The following is a 25,877-nucleotide window of genomic DNA, read 5'->3' on the forward strand; positions in this document are numbered from 1 at the left end:
GCCTAGCAAGCTACTCGTGGTGTATTCGATATGCCGAAGACAGTAACAACAAGTCTCACAATGGAGACGTGACTGGTGCTCGCTTTGGCATATCGATGAGCAACAGAATGACAGTGATACAGTGCTACAGTGATCTTAGTTTCCACACTCTGATTTGGCTCCCCCCAGGTTCTCCATTGTGTGCCTCTGGCCAATACCTCATAGAGCCATGATATACCAAACGAAGTTAGAACTGTCTTCCCCACCCACATCTCCTCCCTTAGTCACCTTTATTAGGACAATTTTACAGAGGGAAAAAAATTAAAGAGGCATATCAGAGTTTACAAACAGTGCAGTAAAACTTTTATTTCTAATTGTAAAACAAACAAAAGGTATACATGTGTTTTAACTTTCAAGATCAGAAACTATTTTTTTTGGCATTTTTGGTCACACCCAGCAATGCTCAGGGGTCACTCCTGGCTCTGCACTCAGGAATTACCTCTGGCTGTGCTCAGGGGACCATATGGGATGCTGGGAATCAAACCAGGGTCAGCCACGTGCAAAGCAAATGCCTTACCCGCTGTGCTATCACTCCAGCCCCAGAAACTATTTTAAAACATTTTTATAAATTGGACACATTGCAATATAATTTTTAGACATATTTCCCAAAATCCAGTTTCTTACAGATAATAGATAACACTAATGCAATATACATCTCTCCAGATTTCTTCCAAGGATATAATTTTTCCCATAACGACACTGTATAATATATTTATTGCTTCAAACTTTTGCTTAAAGGAGTATTGCCAGTACACATGGAAAGTTTTACATTGTCAGCTTGAATGCTCCCAAATACCAAATTGTTCCAAATACTAAATTGTTCAATTTCATGCAAAAACTGTTGAAATTGTTTTTAAATCAGATTTAGTTCCTAAGTTCTTCTAACTAAACCTTAAGAACATTCTTTGTATATGTGACATCAGGTGTTTAGTTTATTAAGTCCTTCGTATAAACTTCTAAAAGAGAATTTCTAAAATTTTCTGATTTCTAAATTTGTATGCTGAGTTTTGACTTAATTGAGTATAAGATCTTTATTATTGTCTACTCCTCTCAATCACAAGTGGAGATGTCTTTTTCCCAATATCACTCTTTGGATGATATACATAATGTATCTTTCACCACTGGCCTATCTCCTAGAAAAGTAATAAATCAGTACAATTTTAATGTATATTTCCTCAATTGATATTGTGATTGATGATTTTTATATGTTGTCTAGCCAACTATCTTTATAATTATGAGCCAATTTTGTTTTAAAGCTGCCTACTTCTTTATTTTTTTATTTGCTATCATATTTTCTCATTGTTTCCTAGCAACAGAATGTATTTTCTTGATTTTGCATTGTAAATAATTCTCTGCTGGTTAGAGCATTTGCTTTGCAATCTGGAATGCTGTCTTTAGGCTTCTTACTAGATGATAAGAACCCTTTAGATATCACAAGTATTGTCTATTTACCTTTTGCATTTTGTTTTTTAAATTAAATTTACCAAGTTTATTGCTTATTTTGAGGTTTTCCTTATTTTCAAACTTTTTGAAATAAAAATTTTATGTTTGTCTTTTGTCAAATCTTAAACTCTGGAGAACTGCAATATTCTTCTTTATTGCAAAACTAATTTTTAAAAATTTAGTTAATTTTATTGTTATGTTTTCTATTTTACTTTTAATATTATTAAGATGGCAAGGCTTCTAAAGGTACTATAGTTTATTTCATGGTACATGTAAGAAGAATCAAGCATTTAAACATGTTTAGAATTGGGCTGTTCCTTTATGATATCTTAATTACCGCTTAAATTAGAAAACTCACATCATTTATCCTAATAAGTCCATTTCTAAACTTAACAAATGCACATGAAAATGCATTTGCAAAATGATGAGAGCAGCACTATTTAAAAATAATACTGCTTAAGCAGGCAAACTGCAGCAGACAATTATTGACCTTTGGTCCCTCACCTCCCAAACATTCTGCAAGCCAGAATACCGGTGCTGCCAACGCACGTCTAGTTTTCATATTCCCTTCTCAATCCTGTCTCCCAACACTGCTACACTCTCCTGGCTGGTGCTGTATTCTAATCTAGACTTCACAAACTGGTGCTTTTTCTCTGTACTTGACTGGTTACCACACACCTCTGCAAACCAGTCTCTGGCTTATTAACCAATATATTTACTCTTCACATTTCAACAAAAGATTAGGGAGATCTTACATCAGCCAAAATATGCTAAGTAAAAAGGTAAACGATTTTTAATGTAATAATTTTATGAGATTACACTTTAAAAAATAAAGACTAGGAAATTAAACTACATATATGTTTTTGAGTATATGAGACAAAAGCAGGGCCAGATAGCACAGTGGGTAGGGCGCTTTTGTGGATGAACTATAAGACTGCTTTAGACTCTGCAAGAATAAAGAAGGCACAAGTGAAGTATAAATTTCTCAAAGTGCAGGAAGGGGTAATGAGAGTATTCTTTTCTTCCTTTATTCTTTCTTTCTTGCTTGCTTGCTTTCTTTTTCTCTTTATTTTAGCAGTGCCAGAAATCAAACTCAGAGCTTTACATATGCAAATGGTCTACCACTGAGAAACAAACCCAGTTCACCTTGCCCTTTAAGAGACTAGAGGAGGATTAAATAGCCAGGCTACTCAAACAATTATTTGTTTAAGAATTATTTACCCATCATAATTCTGATATAAACTCCAATCTTTCTGTAGATTGGCATCTTAGAAAACCTTTTGAGACAGTTAAAGAACAATTAGGGGCTGGAGCTACAACACAGCGGATAGGGTGTTTGCCTTGCACGCGGCCGACCCGGGTTCTATTCCCAGCATCCCATATGGTCCCCTCAGCACCACCAGGAGTGACTGCTGAGCACAGAGCTAGAAGTAAGCTCTGAGCACAGCCGGTTGTGGCCCCAAAACCAAACAAACAAGCAAAAATTGACAAGACAGATTATACTCAAGACAGTTACAGTAAGGGTCAAGACTATCATGATGGGAGAAAGAAGATCATCTCCAACTCCAATGCAAGTGGTATTGATAAGCCATGAATCAAGTGAGCAGTACACTAGATAAAATATTAGTCAGAGGATCTAGATCAGGACACAGGGGTTCTTACTTAACTAGCTCTAATAGCATTATTCTCTATATAACTTTCTCTAGCACTGTAGTCCTGTTGTTCATCGATTTGCATGAGCGGGCACCAGTAACATCTCCATTGTGAGACTTGTTGTTACCGTTTTTGGCATATCAAATACACCACGGGTAGCTTGCCAGTCTCAGCCCTACGGGCGGGATACTCTCAGTAGCTTGCGGGGATGGAGGAATCGAACCCAGGTCACCCGTGTGCAAGGAAGACACCCTATTCGCTGTGCTATCACTCCAGTCTAGCCACCCATGGCGTATATTCAATATGCCAAAAACAGTAACAACAAGTCTCACAATGGAGATGTTACTGGTGCCTGCTCAAGCAAATCGATGAACAAGACAACAGTGCTACAGTGCTAACTTTCTCTAAACTTAGATACAAAGGAGCTAGATGCCACAGGTGGGGGAAGGGATCAGATATCAGGGTAAAACTTCTTGCTAAACTGATTATTGCTAAAACTGGTAAAGCAGCTAATAGTGTCCTTTCTCATCAAAGAAAGACATGGTTGACCCCAGCTGAGGGTGAGTTAAGAAGATGGCTCAGGGCTGGGATGTGGATCCAGTGGTAGAACACATTCCTGACATGTGAGATTCCCAGAGTTTGATCCCCAGCACTCATGCCACCATCCCCCACTCCAAGCACCCCCAGGAATAGCCCTAGTAGTTCCAGGCCTGTCAAGAGTAACTTCAGAGGTTAAAAAAATAAAGAAGACTTCAAGGATTTTAGCAGAAAATCAAAGAGGAATCTGGCCCCAATTGAATCCAAAAATGAACTGGTGCCATACAGAGATGTCTCTGGAACCAAACCATTTACATTTTAGATATTTACATTTACAATCGAGGTCATGCGAGCTCTCATGATATTCAAAATGAGCAATGGAAAATAAATTATCTAGCATCTGCCCCTGGCAGGTAGGCTTCAATGGCAGTGGGAAACTTTGAGCAAAAGATAATGCCCCAAATTTGAGAGAGTATTGGGGAAATTGTCTGCCATAGAGGCAGGGTGAGGACTGGGATGTGGGTGGTGGAAAATGTGCACTGGTGGAGGGATGGGTGTTCCATTATTGGATGGATGAATCTCAAACATGAAAGCTTTGTCAACTCTATCTCACAGTGATACAATAAAAAAATAAAAGTACTGTGGAGTTCATGCCCAATTCAATCAGCTTAATCAATGGCTGAACAAATAGCAGTAATCCTAGATTATAAAAAAGAAAACAAAACAAAACAAAAAAACAGGAGTTTGTCGCGTCAAAAAAGTACTTTGGGGGCTGGAGAGATAGCACAGTGGGTAAGGCGTTTGCCTTGCACGCGGCCGACCCGGGTTCAAATCCCAGCATCCCATATGGTCCCCTGAGCACGGCCAGGGGTAATTCCTGAGTGCAGAGCCAGGAGTAACCCCTGTGCATCGCCAGGTGTGACCCAAAAAAGCAAAAAAAAAAAAAAAGTACTTTGGGTTTGAATCATTGATTTGCCACTTATTGACTTTGCAAATATGTAAATGAAGGCAAGTCTCATGACTCTAAGATTTCATTTGTCCTATATGACTCAGAATTAACCATGATCACTGTTATTGACTCCACAACATTATCATGAAAATCAAAACAATGAGGAGATGTTGCAGGCGAAAAACTTTAGTAGATGAGAAAGTTTTGCATTCCCTGAAATTGCAGAAGGAAACTCATGTTGTAGTTCTTCCATCTTCCTCTAAGCAGGCTACAAGCATAGAAGTGTAGTGATCTTTTACAATACCCCAGAGTAGTTACAATATGAGACGGGAATCATGAGGATGATTATTTTTTCCAGACCGTAAAAGGAAGTCATTAGCCTGATTTTTCCAAATGGTTTTGAGGATCTAAGTGCTTGAGACAGTTTCCTAAAAATCAGACAAGTGGGGCTGGAGGAATGGTACAAGTGGGGAGGGTACTTGCCTAGTATGGAGTAGACCTGATTTTAAACCTCAGCATCCCCTATGGTCCCCTGAGCCCTGCCAGAAGTGACCCCGGAGCACAGAGCCAGGAGTAAGACCTGAACACCCCAGTGCCTGGCTCAAGAATAAAAACCAAACAAAAGCAGACACGTGAGGTTGCCAACCCATAATACCATAGTCCTAACCTTAGTGTCTCTCCTCCCAAGGTAGACCTGGGAGCGGGTGGGACCCGATATGGGTCAAAGCAACCACACCAATATGGAAGAATTTGTCTTCATTGAACTCTCTCGCTTCCGGGAAATGGAGTTTTTCTTGTTTGTGGTCTTCCTTGCTGTGTATATCACAACTCTGCTGGGCAATGCCCTCATCGTGGTGACCATCACCCTTGAGTCCCACCTCCACACTCCCATGTACTTTCTCCTGCGGAACAAATCGGTCCTGGACATTGTGTTTTCATCCATCACCGTTCCCAAGTTCCTGGTGGATCTTTTATCAGAGAGGAAATCCATCTCCTACAATGGCTGCATGGCACAGATTTTCTTCTTCCACTTTGTAGGCGCAGCAGATGTTTTCTTCCTCTCGATCATGGCCTTTGACAGATACTTGGCCATCTCCAGGCCCTTGCACTACGTGACAATCATGAGGCGAGAGGTGTGGTTAGGCTTGGTGGTGGCTTCCTGGGTGGGAGGATGCTTGCATTCGATTTTCCAGTCAATTCTGTTACTGCCCCTCCCGTTCTGTGGCCCCAACCTCTTGGATGCCTTCTATTGTGATGTACCCCAAGTCGTCAAACTGGCCTGTACCGACACCTCTACCCTGGAGCTTCTCCTCATTTCTAACAATGGCCTGGTGACCCTGCTGTGGTTCCTCCTGCTCTTAGCGTCCTATACTGCCATCCTTGTCATGCTGAGGTCTCATACCGGGAAGAGCCGGAAGAAGGCTCTGTCGACATGCACCTCCCACATCCTGGTGGTGACTCTTCACTTCGTGCCTTGCGTGTATCTCTACTGCCGGCCCTTCACCACGCTGCCCATGGACACCGCCGTGTCTGTTAATAACACAATCATCACGCCCATGCTGAACCCCATGATCTACACCCTGAGGAATAAGGAGATGAAGTCAGCCATGAAGCGAATATACAAGAAGCTTGGACCCTCCGAGAACAGTAAACTGGGGTGAGCTGGAAATCCAGCGCTGATCTGGTTTGTGAGCACTTGCTAGCCGAATGGTAAAGGACAACTAGATCTTTTCACCACAGTGGAATCATATGCTTTCATGGCCATCCTCTCCATTCCAGAGACCTGGAAAATAGCTTAGAGGGCTGGAGGAAGTACTGGTACACAAGAGCCTTCAGTTCTATCCCTAACACCGCATGGTCCCCTGAGCACTACCTAGGGTGACCTACAAAGAAAAGAAATGAAAGTGATGAGACTGAATAACAAGAGGTCTTGGGCTGGTAGAAAACTGAGAAAAGTAGGGAAATAAGACTGCAATGAATTACCTAAATACTATGTTGATATAATCTGTAATCTCATACAAGCATTTTCTCCCTTTAGTTTTAACACCTGTTATATAGAAAAAGTTTTATCATCTAACAAGATTGTCCTGAGAGTGAAAGGTGATAAATGTTGACCAGGAGGTAGTTGTTAGACTCCTAACTGGGATTAACCTGGGATTAATCAGGTATGGAGTCAATGTTTCCTAGTACATGTGCCTCCATTTCTAATATGCATAAATATAGACTATAAGTGTATTTATTTTCTACATACTCTCTCCAATATCTCTGTTATTTCCAGTAAAATTGTACAAATCTCTCCTGGATTTTAATTGTTTTAGCCTAGAATCTTTTTTGTTTTGTTTTGTTTGTTTGGGGTCACACCTGGATGTGTTAAGGATTTACTCCTGGCTCTGCACTCAGGGATCACACCTGAAAGGGCTCCAGGGACTATATGGGGTACTAGATAGCAAACTGAGTCAGCAAGTGCAAGGCCAATACCCTACCCACTAAACTATCTTTCAGGCCTGATTCTAGATATTTAGTATGTTAAATATACTAAATACGTCTTTAATATATTTCACCATTTAGCACAAGGGACTATATTCAGTTGTGTGAAGCCAGATACAGTCATGGAAAAATATATTCATGAACCAAATAGATCCTATGCTCAATGTCGTTCTAAAGATTTTTCTCATTAAATTAATCTCAAAAGTACCTGTATAATGTCTAAGGATTTTTGCTAAGCAATAGAACACAAATATGTCTGGGGTCCTACGTTCAATTTTGGTGCTGAAAACAAAAATGAATAAATAAAATTAAATTTTAAAGTTCTTGTTCAATTTGAAAGTAATCTGCACAACACCACAACCAATTTCCTATATGTTAACCTGACTCTACCTTTCCTCAGTTTCCTCAATCTGCTTCACTCCGGGACATTTAGAATCAGAGTAAAACTGTAATTTTTGTCTGTGTAAGAACAGATAATTCAACACAAGTTTCTATTTTTTTAATTAACTGAGAAATAACTTTTGACACACTCAAGACTTATGTTGAGTGCCAAAAGAGAAAAGAAACACATATGCAGGGTCATTAAGAATAGTCCCTGGATCTATGTTGCAATCCACTTCTCTCCCAAAAGAAATATTACAAATTGGCAGGAAGAAAATAAATCGTTGTGTTTTTTACAATCAATTCAAATTCCCCCCTAGTTTCCAAGTCATTCAAAAGAAAGGAGTATATAAGCTCAAGAAATTGCAGACCAGGTAACAATTTGTTTAAGATTATAATGCAATAATATTTGGCCACAAAGCACTCAGTAGGTGACTCAGAGAGATGGTGCCAAATTCATAACCATAAGCCAGTGTTTCTCAAACTCCTTTGCCTGTGGTATTCTATGGTTTCTCAGTCAATGATAAACCAATTAAAAAGGTTTTTTGCCCCAATAATCTAAAGATATTTTTCTTAATTGTTTACTCACAAAAAAATTTAATCCTGAGGTGTGCTGAATATCTTGTCATACACTGAAAGTGTTTTGTTGTTTGTATTTTTCTTTGGGTAACACACTTAGAAGTGAACTGGATTTACTGTTCACTCTGTGCTCAGACATCACTCCTAGCGGTACTTAGGGATGCAGGGGATATGCGGCACTGGAAATTGAACCTAGGTAGGCAAAGCAAGCTCATTAACTTCTGTACTATCTCTCCAGGCTGATGGTTTTTAAGTGGTGCATATCATAATGATATCAAAGACTTGGGGAGACCTGCCTGTAAGTCCATTTTTGTCACCACAAACATCTTGCTCTTATTAGCATTAAGTGGTCGTAGAACATTAGAGATTTCTATTGACATTTCTCAAAAATACTCACAGAATAGACAGATTTATATCTCCTAAAGGATTGCAAAACTTTGAGAATTATAGTGGTGTCTATTTCCCTATGTGTGTGAACATACATGTCGACAAGCGCGTGTGTGTGCATACTTTCATGCTTACCATAATGACTTGGCAACTTTAATAACTCCCTCTGGAACTCCAGCACTATTAGAATCATGTCCATTCTATTTCCATGTTCGCTTACCATAAAATTCCCTTTGCTAATTCTCATATCAGGCTTGGGCCTGAGGGACATTTTGGGGACAAACAACAAAGCCATAATGACACGAGTCTCTAACTCTGTCCTTTCCAACATGAAGATTAAGAGAAGACACTGAACTCTAATCTTCAGAAGAACCTCACCATACAATACAATATCTCTGTAGCATCATTAAAGCTGGACGGTCAGTTAGTCAGATGGCTTAAATTCCTTCTTGGATGCTGAAGAACTTGGGTAAGTACATTGAACTTTCAAAGCATGCAATACATTGTGATTATACATGAATAGAATATTAGAAATATACCCATCATACAAGATATTACAAAAATAGTAGAGAACTTTAGTAATAAAAAACATGAAGCACGGGACTGGGGAGGGTGGGAGGGATGTTGGGTTTACTGGTGGTGGAGAATGGGCACTGGTGAAGGGATGGGTTATCGAACTTTGTATGGGGGAAACATGAGCACAAAAATGCATAAATCTGTAACTGTACCCTCACGATGACTCTCTAATTAAAAATAAACTAATTAAAAAAAAAGAAAACCATGAAGCAACTGTTAAACACTGGGAAAGCAGAAACAGTTAAGGGGGAGTCAAAATGATATCAGCTTGGTAAAAGAAAATAAAACTGGTGTACTTGGTGGGATAATAAATCTGAATTTAAGTGTAATTTTGATCCAGTTTAGGGTTTGACCTAAAAGGTTACAATTTCCAGAGACCCCCTCTTCCCACCGCCTGCCTCAGAACGAGCCACTCTTACCCAGCACTCCGCTAACCCAGGTAACTTGGACCTCAGATTGCCCTCAGCTCTTCCCGCTTCTTCCGAAAGAAATCTCATGCCAGCTTCGCCCACCCTGGGGACTTCCAGGGCCCCAGGACCTCATCTTCCCGCCACCTGCCTCTCCACACGCCCTACTAACCAAGCACTCCCTTAACCCAGGTAACCCTGAGGTCCTGCCAATCGGCTGGTGGGGGAGTGTCCTCTACGTCAAGGGGCGTGGCATCAAAAGGGGCGTGGCCTTCTTCTGGAGCAGCTGCGGCAGTTATTTTTCCCCCTTTCCTACACTGAGCACTTAGGTCAAAATCTGTATGACTTATTTATTCGAAGAACACCCTGGCCATCTCAATCACTATATGCCAATAACCTATTAACCTATCCTAACTCCACAAACACTGTCAGGAACACAAGGTACACAAAGCCCTTTATAAAAAGATCATAGCCTAAAGCCTTCACTAGAAGCCCTACATAAAGTAGGAAAAGGATAACATCATTGACTTAGCTCACCTAGAATCTCCTCCTGTCACAAGAGGGAATAGAGGTTTCACCTCTTTCATCCCATAACAACATGAAGAAACATCGAAAAAAACAAGCAGAAGGAGAAGATGAAGAAGAGATTCGAGAAGCCTCAACAGGGGTCACCCACAAATACAACTTCCTCTCAGATAAAGAATTCAGAGAAAAATTGTGAAGATGGTCGATGAACTCAAAGCAACCATGGAACAGACAACCAATAAACTAAGGGAGGATATGAACACAGCCTTGGAACAGCCCACCAAGAAAATATAGGATGAAATGAGAGCAGAAATTTCAAAGCTACGAACAGAAGGGACACAATTAAAGGAATCAGTAGATGAAATAAAAAACTCAGTAGTACCCCTCAACAGTAGAATGGCTATAGCCGAAGAAGGAATCAGTGAGCTTGAAGATGAGCTGCAGAAAATATATAGGCAACAACAAATAATGGCAAAAGACCTCAAAGTGGCTATAGACTGAATCAGAGTCCTTGGGGATGACTTCAAGAGGAACAACATAAGAATCATTGGAGTACCAAAAACACAGGAAAATAACCCCAATGAAAAAACCACAGTTAAAGACACCATTGCTAAAAAATTCCCAGAGCTGGAGAAGGCAGGCATCCAGACCCAAGGAGCCTGAAGAGTACCAGCAAAAAGAGACCCGAATTAAAAGACTCTAAGGCATATCATAGTCAGAATGATGGATGATGTGGCTAGAGACACAATTCTGCAAGCAGCAAGGTCAAAGAAGGAAATCACATAAAAAAGGAGCACCGCTTAGATTTACTGCAGACCTATCAGAAGAAACCTTCTGAGCTCGAAGACAATGGTGGGACATAGTGAAAAAAACAAACGAAATGAATGCCTCACCAAGAACACTTTATTCGGCTAAATTCTCACTCAAACTCGAAGGAACCATATACTACTTCGCAGATAAACAACAGCTCAGGAACTTCATAGACTCAAAACCAAACTTAAAAGAAGGACGAAAGGGGCTATTGTAAGACAAGGAAAAACCCTACAAGAACAACAAACCCCACAGAAAGATGACAAAAAACCCCATGACAATAATCTCTCTCAATGTCAATGGCCTAAATGCACCAATCAAGAGACACAGAGTACCAAAATGCATTCGGAAACAAAAGCCAACATTCTGCTGCCTACAAGAAACACACCTGAACAGTCAGAGCAAACACAGACTCAAAGTCAAAGGATGGAAAATATCCTGCAAGCAAATAACTCCCTCAAAAAATTTGGGGTGGCCATACTAGTATCTGACAACATAGATTTCAGGCTGAAAAAGATTTGAAGGGACAGCAAAGGTCACTTTCTATTTATCAAGGTATATGTACAAAGGAAGAAATCACATTCTTAAATGTACATGCACCTAAAGAGCAACCGGTTAAATACTTAAAACAACTCCTAACAGACTTTAAGGAGGATAGTGCTAGCAGCACAATAGTAGTCGGAGACTTCAACACCGCCTTATCACTTCTGGATAGATCAACAAGAATAAAACTCAGCAAGGAAACACTGACTCTGAAGGAAGAAATAGAGGAGACAGACCTAATAGACCCATACAGGGCTTTATACCAAAAAAAGAAAGAATACACATTCTTTTCCAGTGTGCATGAAACATTTTCCAAAATAGATCATGCACTGGGCCACAAAACATACCTCAATAGAATCGGAAAAATAGAAATTGTATTAACTATCTTTTCAGACCACGATGCGCTGAAGATAGAAGCTAATCACACACAGACGCAGAGAACCAAATCAAACACCTGGAAGTTAAACAACTCAGTTTTGAACAATGAGTGGGTCAGGAAGGAAATGAAGGAAGAAATCAAAAGTTATCTCGAAACAAATGAAATGAATACATGAGCTACCAAAACCTATGGGACGCAGCTAAAGCTATGTTAAAGGGAAAATTTGTAGCTCTGCAAGCATTACTTAGGAAGGAAGAATGGGCCTACATAGATAGCTTGACTTCACAGCTCAATGTCTTAGAAAAGGACCAGCAAAAGGAACCCAAACCAGAACGAAGGAAAGAAATAATAAAAATTAGAGCAGAAATTAACGACATGGAAACACAGAAAACAATCCGAAACGTCAATGAAACCAAGAGCTGGTTCTTTGAGAAAATAAACAAGATTGATAAACCGCTAGCAAGACTCACAAAGAAAGAGAGACAGAGAACCCTAATAAACCGAATCAGGAGTGAAAATGGTGACATCACAACAGAAACCAATGAAATTCAAAAGATCGTCAGAGACTACTTTGAAAGTCTGTATGCCACAAAACAAGAGAACTTAAAAGAAATGGACGAATTCCTTAATTCCTACAATCTCTCAAGACTGAACAGAGAAGACTTGGAATACCTGAATAGACCCATTAATATCAAGGAAATTGAAACTGTAATCAAAAGTCTCCCCAAAAGCAAAAGCCCAGGTCCAGATGGATTCACTGGTGAATTCTTCCAAATATTTAAAGAAAACCTGTTGCCAGTTCTCCTCAAGCTTTTCTGGGAAATTGAAAAAACAGAAACTCTCCCAAACAGTTTCTATGAAGCACATATCTCCCTAACACCAAAAGCAAACAAAGACACCACTAACAAAGAAAATTATACCATTATCCCTGAAGAAACACCAATTCAAATATCCTCAACAAAATATTAGCAAATAGAATCCAACAACTCATCAAAAAGATCATACACCATGACCAAGTGGGATTCATTCCGGGGATGCAAGGATGGTTTAACATTCAGAAATCAATCAACATAATCCATCATATCAACAAAACAAAAGATAAAAATCATATGATCATATCAATAGATGCAGAGAAAGCATTTGACAACATCTGTTCATGATGAAAACCCTCACCAAAATGGGTTTTGGAGGAACTTTCCTCAAGATAGTCAACGCCATCTACCACAAGCCTACAGCAAGCATTTTCCTCAATGGGGAAAAACTAAGGCCCTTTTCTCTAAGATCAGGGACAAGACAAGGGTGCCCACTCTCACCACTTCTGTTCAATATAGTACTGGAAGTACCTACAGCTGTTAGGCAAGAAAAAGATATTAAGGGCATCCAGATAGGAAAGGAAGAAATCAAACTCTCACTATTTGCAGACAACATGATCCTATATCTAGAGAAGCCTAAAGCCTCTACTAAGAAATTCTTAGAAACAATAGACTTGTACAGTTAAGTTGCAGATTATAAAATCAATACCCAAAAATCCATGGCCTTCCTATATGCAAACAATGAGACAGAGGAAAGGGACATAAAATAAGCAATCCCATCACAATCGTTATTGTGCCCCAGAAAATCAAGTACCCAATCGTGTACTTCGTGCACACAATTCACAATCGTGCCCCAGAAAATCAAGTATCTCGGAATCAGCTTAACAAAGGAAGTAAATAACGTCTACAAAGAAAAGTATAAAATGCTACTCCATGGAATAAAAAAGGACATAAGGAAATGGAAACATATCCCCTGCTCATGGATAGGGAGAATCAATATTGTCAAAATGGCAATACTCCGCAAAGCATTATACATATTCAACAAGATCTCTATAAAAATACCCATGAAATTCTTCAAAGAAATGGATATAGCAATCCTGAAATTCATGTGGAACAACAAACGCCCACGGATAGCTAAAACAACTCTTGGGAAAAAGACGATGGAAGGCATCACCCTCCCCAACCTTAAACTTTACTACAAAGTGGTAACAATTAAAACAGCATGGTACTGGAAAAAAAGGCAGAGCCACAGACCAATGGAATAGGGTGGAATATCCCTACACACAACTCCAAATGTATGATCATCTAATGTTTGATAAGGGGGCAAGAAATATGAAGTGGAGCAAGGAAAGCCTCTTTAACAAATGGTGCTGGCACAACTGGACAACCACATGCAAAAAAATGGGCTTAGACCTCGACCTGACACCATGCACAAAAGTCAGATCAAAATGGATTAAAGACCTCAACATCAGACCACAAACCATAAGGTACATTGAAAACAAGGTCGGCAAAACCCTCCATGATATTGAAACTAAAGGTATCTTCAAAGATGACACGCAACTGATCAACCAAGTGGAAACAGAGATAAACAAATGGAACTACATTAAACTAAGAAGCTTCTGCACCGCGAAAGATACAGTGACCAGAATACAAAGACAATCTACAGAATGGGAAAGGATATTCACCCAATACCCATCTGATAAGGGGTTGATATCAAGGATATATAAGGCACTGGTTGAACTCTACAAGAAGAAAACATCCACCCCACCAGAAAATGGGCAAAGAAATGAACAAAAGCTTTCCCAAGGAAAAGATACGAATGGCTAAAAGGCACATGAAAAAGTGCTCTACATCACTAATCAGCAGGGAGATGCAGATCAAAACAACCATGAGATACCACCTCACACCACAGAGACTGGCACACATCCAACAGAACAAAAGCAACCACTGTTGGCATGGATGTGGGGATAAAGGGACCCTTCTACACTGCTACATGGAAAATATCATGCTAAGTTAAATGAGTCAGAAACAGAGAGACAGACATAGAAAGATTGCACTCATCTATGGAATATAAAATAAAAGAGTAGGAGACTAACACCCCAGAATAGTAGAAATAAGTACCAGGATGTTGGCTCCATGGATTGGAAGCTGGCCTCACATGCTGGGGGGGAAAGGTAGCTCAGATAGAGAAGGGAATACCAATTAAAATGTGGTTGGAGACCACGCGTAGGGAGATGCGTGCTGAAAGTAGACTAGAGACTGAACACAATGACCACTCAATACCCCTATTTCAAACCACAACACCCAATTGGAGAGAGAGAGAGCAAAAGGGAATACAGTGCCACAGTGGCAGGGTGGGGTGGGGGGAGATGGGATTGGGGAGTGGGAAGGATACTGGGTTTATTAGTGGTGGAAAATGGGCACTGTTGGAGGAATGGGTTCTCGAACATTGTATGAGAGAAACATAATCACGAAAATGTGTAAATCTGTAACAGTACCCTCACGGTGATTCACTAATTAAAAAATAAATAAATTATTTTTTAATAATAATAATAAAGTTTCTAGGGCACGGCCCGTTGGGCTCAGCGCTAAAGTTCTATGCTCAGGGATCATTATTTGCCAGATCAGGGGACCATATACGGTGTAAGGCAAGCACACTACCCACTGTGCTGTCTCTCTCTGGCCCCAACAGATTTCAATTAAAGAAAAAAAAACTAAAACTAAAAGGGAACTAGGGAAATAGTACAGCAAGTTAGGACTTTTTGTGCCCAGCCAACTGAGCCCAAAGCCACCAGAAGAAAAAGAAAGAAAGGTAAAAGAAACTAAGAGGAAAATAAATAAGTTTGACATGCATGATGGAGTGTCAGTTATAATCTGAGAAATGAGAGGCGTATAGCTTGAGAGATATCTGATCAAATTCTTCATCCCTGACCCTTGATGCTTGAATCACTCCAGTTTACCTTTCCCCAGAATTCTGTGACATCAGTTTAGCAATAACCGCTTTGCTTTGATATGTACCCTGTAATTTTCCATCCACTGACTACCCCACCACTTAACATTAGCATTTTGTAAAGGATCCCTAAGGAAGAAACATCTGATTTTACCCAAATTACATCAGCCTTGTTGCCAAATCAAAACAATAATAAATGACACTTATCAGTGTTGGCTATTACAGATCATTATCATTAACATCCCCTGACCCTGAAAGAGCCTCCAATGCAGCATCATTGGGAAGGATGAGTTAAGAGAGGCTTCTAAAATCTCAGGGCTAGGACAAATGGAGATGTTCTGAGACCACTCGAGAAATTCAACGGGATGATGATGATGAACATCACTTTACAAACTGTCATTGGCTAAGTCATCTCTAGAAATATGAACAAAGTGGTTAGTCCCTGTGTTACAGAGCAGAAAACTGGCACAGAGCAGTTAAGTAACCAGTTTATAGTTCCACAATATTGGTTATGTGTGGCCCAAGGTCACTCAACCAACTAAGAAAAGCCTTCAATTTGCTCAGAGGTGGAGCAATTTAGTGGACCTTGGGCCATTTTAGGAACATGGACTATGTTGACCTTAGGGATTATGTTGGTATTAATAGACCTTAGGGATTATGTTGGTATTAATAGACCTTAGGGATTATGTTGGTATTAATAGTGTTCAAGATTGATGGACCCTTGAGGACCTGAGAGATAGTACAGTGGGAAGGGCATTTGCCTTGCATGAAGTTGATCCCAGTCCATCCCTGGCAGACCATATAGAACCCCAGGTACCACCAGGAGTAAAATTTCTCAGTGTGGGACCAGAAGTGTTGAGGTCTCAGCAGCCAGCCTGAGACCCTGGCCAAATCCCCTGCCCTTAGAAGCAGGAGCATGCGCTCTTCAAACAGGGCCCTAAGGCCCTGTGCCAGCACTCCATTCAGAAAGGTGCTCTGGTTGAGGAGGTAATGGGATGAAACCTGACTGTCAACACTTGTCTGAGCTTTTCTGGCCTTTAGAGCAGGAAACATAAATCATCAGCTAACATCTGTAAAAGGCCCAGCAAAGCGTATCTAAGCCGCCCTCAAGTTTGTGTATAAATATCTTCTGTAAGAGCTAATTAATAAAATGAGAGTTGCTTGACCTCTAACTCTCCCCCCTCCCTCTGCGTGGTTCTTTCTCAGTGGCGGTGGTGGGGTGGCCGCGGTGCGCAGAGGGGCAGGGCAGAGGCTTCTCCCCTTCCCACTCCCTCTCCTATAAGGAGTAAGTCCGGCGGCTTAGGGGATCATACTCCAGTTTGCCGGGATCTACTGGCCAGGACCCTGACATCTGGCAACCTGAACAGGGACAGCGTGGACATGGACAGCACTGACGTCGTTGGAACAAGGTATGATCCCTTGACCACCCCGAATCCATGCAGTAAAATAGGCGACTGCATTGGAGACACCAGGCTGGTAATTCCAGTAGGGGTAATGAACTGGAGCTCGAGCTCTGCCCCCTGATAGTAAGGCAGGCTATCAGAAGAGTCTCCTTGGGACAGGACTGTTTTGGTCAATTCTCACTTTGTTTTCACTTCTCCCCCCACCTATGAATTGCCTAGTATCTGTTCCTTATATCTGTGTTTCGCTGCAGGACTCCAGCATCCTTATCAGCTTTTTTGTGTGTATTGTCTCATTATTGCTGTGTGTATTTTCAAATGGTGCTTCCCTTAGGCCAGCAGCAACGGCCTTTCTCCCTTCGGGCACAGGTCGAGCACTTAAATGCCACTAGGTTGCTCACTGATAGAAATCTCCAGTGAGAGGATGAGGGAGTCACCGTCGTGAGTTCCACATAAACTTGCGTCCCACGCAGAAGAAAAACTGTGCAACTGTAGGGAACTCGTTAACAAGCATTCCATCCGTCACCATTTATTGCTGGCGCTGCTGAGCCTTGCCTCGGTGACCTCCTAGTTGGACCATCATCTATCCTGACCTTCTTTTTTTTTCTTTTTGGGTCACACCCAGCGATGCACAGGGGTCACTCCTGGCTCTGCACTCAGGAATTACCCCTGGCGTGCTCAGGGGACCATATGGGATGCAGGGAATTGAACCTGGGTCAGCCGCACACAAGGCAAACGCCCTACCCGCTGTGCTATCTCTCCAGCCCCAATCCTGACCTTCTTGACGCTACTAGATTCCCTAATATCATGGGCAATTCCATTCAGAAGGTGCACCACCCCACTCTGAAAGCTCTATGTTATCTGGAAAAAAAAAACCCGTGGGCTAGAATTCTCTAAAGATAGGGCAGCTAAGACCTGGGGTGATATCCTTGAGGTGGCTCCGTGGGTTCCCACTGGGGATCTCTTCTCCTGGGACACCTGGGATCAGGTAGAAAAGCTTGTTAGGCTCTGCACCCTATCCACATAACAGCCCGGATAAGGGCTCCTGCCCGGAGCTACGTTGTGACCCAGTTCCCGGGAAAGCCGGTTTTCACCCTTATTCTTCGGGGGACGGGAATTGAGGAACACTGCGCTGCAGCCAAAGCTGAAATGTATCGCGCACTCTTACCACCCTATCCAGGTACCAGCCCGAGTCAGGGCTCCTGCCCGCTCCTGCCCGGCGCCGTGACCTGACCCTGTTCTCAGGAAAGCCGGTTTTCATCCTTGGTCTCCAGGGGACGGGAATTGAGGGACACCGTGCTGCAGCCGAAGCTCAAACATATCGCGCACTCTCTGCCACTCTATCCAGGTACAAGCCCGGGTCAGGGCTCCTGCCCAGAGCCGCGTTCTGACCCAGTTCCCAGGAAAGCTGTTTTTTACCCTTGGTCTTCAGGGGACAGGAACTGAGGGACAACACGCTGCAGCCAAAGCTGAAACGCTCTGCGCACTCTCTACCACCCTATCCAGGTACCAGCCGGGGTCAGTGTTTCCACCAGGAGCCGCGTTCTAATTCAGTTCCAGGTAAGCCGGTTTTTACCCTTGGTCTTTTGAGATGGGAATTGAGGGACACCGCACTGCGGTCAAAGCTGAAATGTTCTGGGGGCTTGAGCAATAGCACAGCGGATAGGGCATTTGCCTTGCACGCGGCCAACCCGGGTTCAATTCCCAGCATCCCATATGGTCCCCTGAGCACTGCCAGGGGTCATTCCTGAGTGCAGAGCCAGGAGTGACCCCTGAGCATCGCCGGGTGTGACCCAAAAAGTAAAAAAAAAAAAAAGCTGAAATATTCTGCGCACTCTCTGCCACCCGATCCAGGTACCAGCTCATGTCCAGGCTCCTACCCGGAGCCAAGTTCTGACCCACTTCCCAGGAAAGCCGGTTTATTCCCTTGGTCTTTGTAGGATGGGAATTGAGGGACACCGCGCTGCAGCCAAAGCTAAAACGTTCCTCGCACTCTCTGCTACCCCATCCAGGTACCAGCCCGAGTCAGGGCTCCTGCCCGCTCCTGCCCGGCGCCGTGATCTGACCCTGTTCTCAGGAAAGCCGGTTTTCATCCTTGGTCTCCGGGGGACGGGAATTGAGGGACACCGTGCTGCAGCCAACTAAAGACAGGTACAACACTGAAGGTATTGCTTCCTCAAACTGTTTAATGTGTGAGAATGTTGTTTCCAAAGGGATATATGGTCTGGAATAGATAATAAAATTCTGTTAGTTGTTTATGAAGTAACGTTGTTGACCACAATAGCTAAAGCATTAGCACACTCAGAACTTATTTCTCTTCTATTTATAAGTCTGTACATTTTGAAGCGATAGCACAGCAGGTAGGGCGTTTGCCTTACATGCCGCCGACCCAGGTTCGATTCCTCCATCCCTTTTGGAGAGACTGGCAAGCTACCGAGAGTATCCTGCCCTCCTCACAGCAGAGCCTGGCAAGATACCCATGGTGTATTCGATATGTTAAAAACAGTAACAAGTCTCACAGTGAAGACGTTACTGGTGCCCGCTCGACCAAATCGATGAACAACAGTGGTACAACAGTGCTACAGTGCAGTGCAGTACCTTTTGAAGATATCTGAACAATTTTATTGCCCTAGATCCTAGTAACCACCACTATACTCTTTGTTTCTGAGAGTTTTGACTTTGGGATTCCACATATTAATGATATCATATCGTATTTATAATTTTCTATCCAACTCATCTCACCTATCATTACATTCTCTAGTTTCATCCTTGTCATAGTGGCAGAATTTTCTTAGCTCTTATAATTAAATAATATTCTATTGTCTTATGTGTATTTGTATATATTCACAAATAACGTATGTATGTATACACTATTATACATATGCATATATCGTATAGGCAGACAACATGCTCTCATTACTCTTTCATCCACTGCTAAAATTTAGCTGGTTTCTACATTTTTATTAACTTTTTAAAGTTATTTGTTTAGTTACAGACATTCAATATTTTAACACCAATCCCACCACCATTGCACCTTCCCACTACCATTATTTCCAATTTTCCTAACCACCTCTTGAGCTTGCCCACATAGCAAGCCCTCAACAATTTATTTACATTGATTGTTATAAATAATTTGATGAAAGAAATATTTTCTTAGAAGAAGGTTAGTGGAGATTGTTATTTCTCACCATGGAGCCCTTAAGCCCTCGTATAAGAGATTTTTAAGATGTTGTGCTATTTACAAATTATACAGTAGCTCAATTTTTAATATTGAGAAGAAACTCAATAATGTTTTCATGTGGCTGAATTAATTTATGTTCACATAAACAAAATTTGTTCACACACATATTTTCTTTACAAGTCTATAAGGATCCTATTTTATCTAACATTTTTATCATCTCTCCTCTTCTAGAAAATAGGCATTCAAACAAGTATGAAATTATGTGTACATTTGGTTTTTATTTTAATTTCTCTAATGATTAGTGGCATGGATTATCTTTCATGGTTTTTTGGTGAGGGAAGGAATACAACTGGCTCTGCTCATGAATTGCATATATATTTTGTCCATTAATCCATTAACTTATAAATGGTTAATAAACATTTTCCAATTTAGTAAACTGACTTTTTAATTGTTTCTTTACTATGCAGAATATATTTTGTTTTATAGAGTATACACTTGATGATTTTTGCTTTTATTTCTCCAAACGCTTTAGTGACATGAACAAACAACTTATCCCAAATTGAATTTCAATGGTTTCTCTGTCTATATTTTTCATCTGGAGGTTTTATGATTCCCAGGCAAATGTTTGTCTTTCATGCATTTTAGTTCATCTTTTGGGTTTTATAATGGCTGTCCAACTTTATCTGCCTATGTTCAGGCAAAATATATAAAGATGTCACACAACTACATAACAAATAAGAAAAAAGCCGAGCAATTCAATTTAAAAATGGGCAAAAGTAAATATACTATTTCCCAAAGTAAATGATGGTAATAAGAATATAAAAGAGGGTCAGAGAGATAGTACAGTGTGTAAGATTCTTTTCTTGAATACTGCCAACCCAGATTTGATCCCCGGTACCACATATAATCCCCTAAGCACCACCAGAGCAATCCCTGAGCACAGAACCAGGAGTAATCCATGAGCACAGCCAGGTGTATTCCTTCCCCCACCAAAAGAACATGAAAGATAATCCATGATATATGCCATAATTTCTTTTTGTTCATTAAACATCCTCAGCGTGATGTGACTGAGAGTTTACAGAACTGTTTGGTACTGTAGAACTTTCTGTATACTATTTTCACTCATTGAGCTTTGTGGGGTTTTGCACATCTTCCCATTGTGTTTTTGTGTTCCTTTTGTGCTGAGGATGAATCTGTGTAGTAGCTCCCTCTAGCTCATGCGACTGTGTATTGCAGATGAGTGACTCAAGAGATGTGGTGGTGTCTTGTGAAGAAAATGGCAGAAGGTGCTGGGTGTGGAGGTCACTAGGACTCAGCTGTAAGGGAGAGAAATTTACTTCTGGATGGAAGGAATGTCCAGGATGTCAATTGGGAGGTTAACCTCTTCTGGGAGGGGTGGAAAAACATGTAGAGTTAAAGGAGATGTGGGCGTGACTGTCTAGGAAGTTGGCAGGAGGGGTTGAGGCCATCTTAAGAAATTCTAGAGCACAAGATGAGTTTCAGTTCAAAAGGGTTTAATGGGTTGTGGGGAAAGATATTGGCATCTTGGTGGTAAGCATGGTATGATGGCGTTGCGTTTCCGTGCTTTCACAAGTCAATGTTACTGCACTGTCACTGTAGCACTGCTGTCCCACTGCTCATTGATTTGCTCGAGCGGGCACAAGTAACGTCTCCATTGTGAGACTTGTTGTCACTGTTTGTGGCATATCGAATACACCACAGGTAGCTTGCCAGTCTCTGCCTTGCAGGCCAAATACTCTCAGTAGCTTGCTGGGCTCTCCGAGAGGGAAAAAGGAATTGAATCTGGGTCAGCCACATGCAAGGCAAACGCCCTATCTATTGCGCTATCACTCCAGTCCAATGTTACTTCAATAACAATAAATTTTAAAAATACCAAATAAATTTCCCTGCTCTCCCTTAATGTCACACTTAGATATGTTTACATGTGGAATCTAAGTCTCATCACTATTATGGCACTAAGATTTAAAAAGTCCTGTAAACTCTCAGTCACACTACATTGAAGGTGTTTATTGAGCTCAGAGAAACAACTTCACAATTGCACATATCGTCAGCAAAATATAAAAAAGTATGAGACTTCTGGGAATATACCCTGGGGGTTCAAAAACACACAGCAGAAACACCATCTGCTCCTCTCTGTTCATTGCAGCACTATTCATGATAGCCAGAATCTGGAAACAAACTGAGTCCCCGAGAACAGACGTCTGGATAAAGAAACTATGGTACAACGATACAATAGAATACTACACAACTGTTAGGGAAAATGAGGTCATTAAATTTGTCTCTAAATGGATAGACTTGGCGAGTATCATGTGGAGTGAAATGAGTGAGAAGGAGAGGACAGACAGAGAATGAGTGCATTCATTTTTGGGGTATAAAACAAAACATATGAAACTAACATCCAAGACCAAGGAAAACAGGCCAGGAGGCCTGGTCAGTGGTTGGTCAACGGTATGCAATATGGAGCATGGTTAAGATACAGGAGGGTCCATTATGAAAATACTAGAAGGAAATGATCACTGGATAAGAACTGAGTGTTGAAAACAGGTAAAGGGATACGGATGATAACCTCTTAGCATCTGTATCGCAAACCATAATACCTGAAATGAGAGAGAGAAAGAGAGGAGAGGTACCTGCCATAGAGGCAGGCTGCTGGTGGGTGGGGTGCATGAAGGAAACTGGGGACAAGATTCTTCACTGCTGAGTAAGGCAAGATGGTGCCAGGGGCGGGTTGAGGCCAGCCCTGAGATTTTAGCAGCCTCTCCTTACTGGTTTTTCCCAACGACTGGAGGGTCTTTTCAGGGTCAGGGGAATGAGACCTGTTATTGTTACTGTAATTGGCATATCAAATACACCACATATTCGTAACAATACAGTAACAGTACCGTTACAATACAGTAACAATACAGTTATTGTTAGTGTATTTGGCATATCAATTAATTTCAATTAATTTAAACTATTAGTTAAAATAAAATATAAAATGAAATAAATTTGTTTAAAGATGATATCTATAAAAGTTTGGAAAGAAAAGAGAACTGTGGAATGCAGCCAAGAGGAACAATATAAGAATCATCAAAATCCCTGAAGAACAGGAAGGCACATTTGATAAATAATTGCAAGTTAAAGAATTTGTAGATTTCTGAGGAAATCATAGAAGTTCACTGTGTCGAGGAATGTGGACTGAAATCCAAGAAACCAAAAGGTTCCCTTAAACAAAATCAGTAAGTCCTCAAACAGTGCAATGTCTTTAGTGACACTATGATGAGGATGTTCAATGAATTCAAAGAAACAATAACACAGTCAGTAAAGCACAAGAAAGTATGAGAGCCAAAATGAAAAAACTACTAAAGTGAGAAATGAAGAACATGGTAAGTGTTATTTAAAAAAAATTATTAGAAGCTCTGGCCAGCATAATAACAGAAGCTGGGCAAACGATTGAGGAGCTCAAAGATGACAAGGAGAAAACCATTAAGGAAACAGGAGAAAGTAGAAAATAGTCTGAAAAGAAATGAACAGCATACCCGAGAACTATGGGATGAGTTCAAGGAGAACAATCATCAGAGTTTCTGAAGAACAGAAAGGCAAATGTGATAGAAAAAAAATACTTAAGGATATCATCAATAAGAATTTCCTTGAGGGCCCCAAACCGAGCCAAAAACACTGGGGTGCCCCAGATGGAGCAGGTACAGTCTCCCCATCTTCTTCTGATGGAATCCCAGTGACCATGAGCTTCTACAAACATGGCTCCAGTATGTTGGGACCAGGACTATTTCTCCAAGCTGCATAGGGGCACTGGAACCGGGAAAGTTCCATCCCGGCTTTCAGCCCGCCTCTGACCCTGGAAGTCATGCCCTCAACCTGCCCCTGGTGCCATCTTACCACACTCAGCAGTGAAGAATCATGGCCAATATACAGAATGGGGAAGGATATTCACCCAATGCTCATCTGATAAGGGGTTGATATCAAGGATATATGAGGCACTGGTTGAACTTACAAGAAGAAAACATCCAACCCCATCAGAAAATGGAGTGATGAAATGAACAGAAGCTTTCTCAAGGAAGAAATCTGAATGGCCAAAAGGCACATGAAAAAATGCTCTTCATCACTAATCAAGGCCGATTGTTGTTACTGTTGTTGGCATATCGAATACGCCATGGGTAGCTTGCTAGAATCTGCCGTGCAGACAGGATACTCTTGATAGCTTGCCAGGCTCTCCGAGAGGGATGGAGGCTTTTAGGGCAGCCTCCAATCACCCTTAGAGGTGTTACCATGGTTCATACCACATTTGAACCCCATCAAATATGGTGTGGGAATAATGGGTATTAAGTGTCTTGTGGCCGCTTTGCGGCCTCGTGGCCCAGAGAGTGGCCTGGAGTGTGGCGGTGGCTGGGTAGTGGAAGTAGTGGGGGTTGGCCAGTGAGGTATTTATCTGGCTTGGGTAGGGAGGGGCGTCTGGGTTTGACTCCCTCCCTCAGATGCTGGAGATTGGAGGAGGCAGACAGAGGATCTTGTTTCCAGGTCTCCTTGAACCTAGAGTTCAAAGTCTCAAAGTTCTGCTTACTCTGGTTTTGTGGGGCTTCACTCGTGCATGAGGTTCAGCCCAAGTATCAAGACAGTGGTGATTCACTCATTATCATCATCATCATCATCCCATTGATTGTCAAATTTCTCGAGCAGTCTAAGTAACATCTCCATTCGTCCTAGCCCTGAGATTTTAGAAGCCTGTCTCTACTCTTCCTTCCCAACGATGCTGCATTGGAGGCTCTTTTAGGGTCAGGGGAATGAGACCCAGCTTGCTACTGGTTTTGGCATATGAATACACCATGGGAAGTTTGCGAGGCTCTCCCATGTGGGCAAGAAACTCTCGTTAACTTTCTAGTTTCTCCCAGGGGGAGAAGTAGGCTATAAGATATCCGGGAGCTTGCTTTTAAGTCTCTGGATGTTGGCCATTGATGGATTCCATGGTGCGGGGGCAGTTCCTGGGTGTGACCGCATAGCTACTGGAAAATGGGAAATCTGTGGGAAGAGGCCCAGTCCCTATCCGAGCAGGCTTGGAGGCCTCAGCCCCGGGTCCCACACACCTGGGTTCCTCTGCCAGTACCTTCATTTGTGAGGCTCGTCTGAACGTGTGGAGAGGGGTCTTGAACATGGCTGTGGCTAGGCTCCAGAGGTCTTTGGTGGCCAGGAGCTCTGCTCGGGGCGGGGAGGGAAGCTGAAGCCCACCTCCTCCGAGGGGCCCCAGAGAAGACAGCCAGGTGTGCAGGCAGAGACTCTCTGCTTCGCTCTCTTCCTGGAGCTTGCTTTTAAGTGATTAATTATTATTAGTGAGTCACTGTCACTGTCACTGTTATCCCGTTGCTCATTGATTTGTTCGAGCGGGCACCAGTAACATCTCATTGAGACACTATTGTTACTGTTTTTGGCATATCGAACACGCCATGAGTATCTTGCCAGGCTCTGCCATATGGGCGCGATACTCTTGGTAGCTTGCTGGGCTCTCTGAGAGGAGCGGAGAAATCGAACACGGGTGGGCCGCGTGAAAGGTGAATGCCCTACCACTGTGCTATCGCTCCAGCCTAGTCATTCACTAATAAAAAGATTTTTTTTAAGAAAAAAAAAGAAAATAGTCGCACACCAAGAAAAATCTTGGCTGCAGACACGGCTAAATAAATTTAATGGTTCTAGGAAAGATCCTTAGAAGTTAAATATGGCAAAGATGAAAAGAGCCATTTTGCTTCTGGACATGCAGAGGTAGAGCATTTCTTCCTGACATCAGAGCAACTATGACTCAGATTGTCTGGGGCTCTGAATTTTGATGTTC

General features: G+C 41.8%; 1 protein-coding gene across 1 annotated transcript; it reads left to right on the top strand.

Annotated features, from left to right (window-relative positions):
* Positions 1–5,337: 5,337 nt before the first annotated feature.
* LOC129405808 (olfactory receptor 4D6-like) lies at positions 5,338–6,282 on the top strand. The gene has a single exon (XM_055143363.1). The coding sequence runs from the start codon at positions 5,338–5,340 to the stop codon at positions 6,280–6,282; it is 945 nt and encodes a 314-aa protein (XP_054999338.1).
* Positions 6,283–25,877: the final 19,595 nt, after the last annotated feature.

This window comes from Sorex araneus, chromosome 6, assembly GCF_027595985.1.
Source record: "Sorex araneus isolate mSorAra2 chromosome 6, mSorAra2.pri, whole genome shotgun sequence".
NCBI lineage: Eukaryota > Metazoa > Chordata > Mammalia > Eulipotyphla > Soricidae > Sorex > Sorex araneus.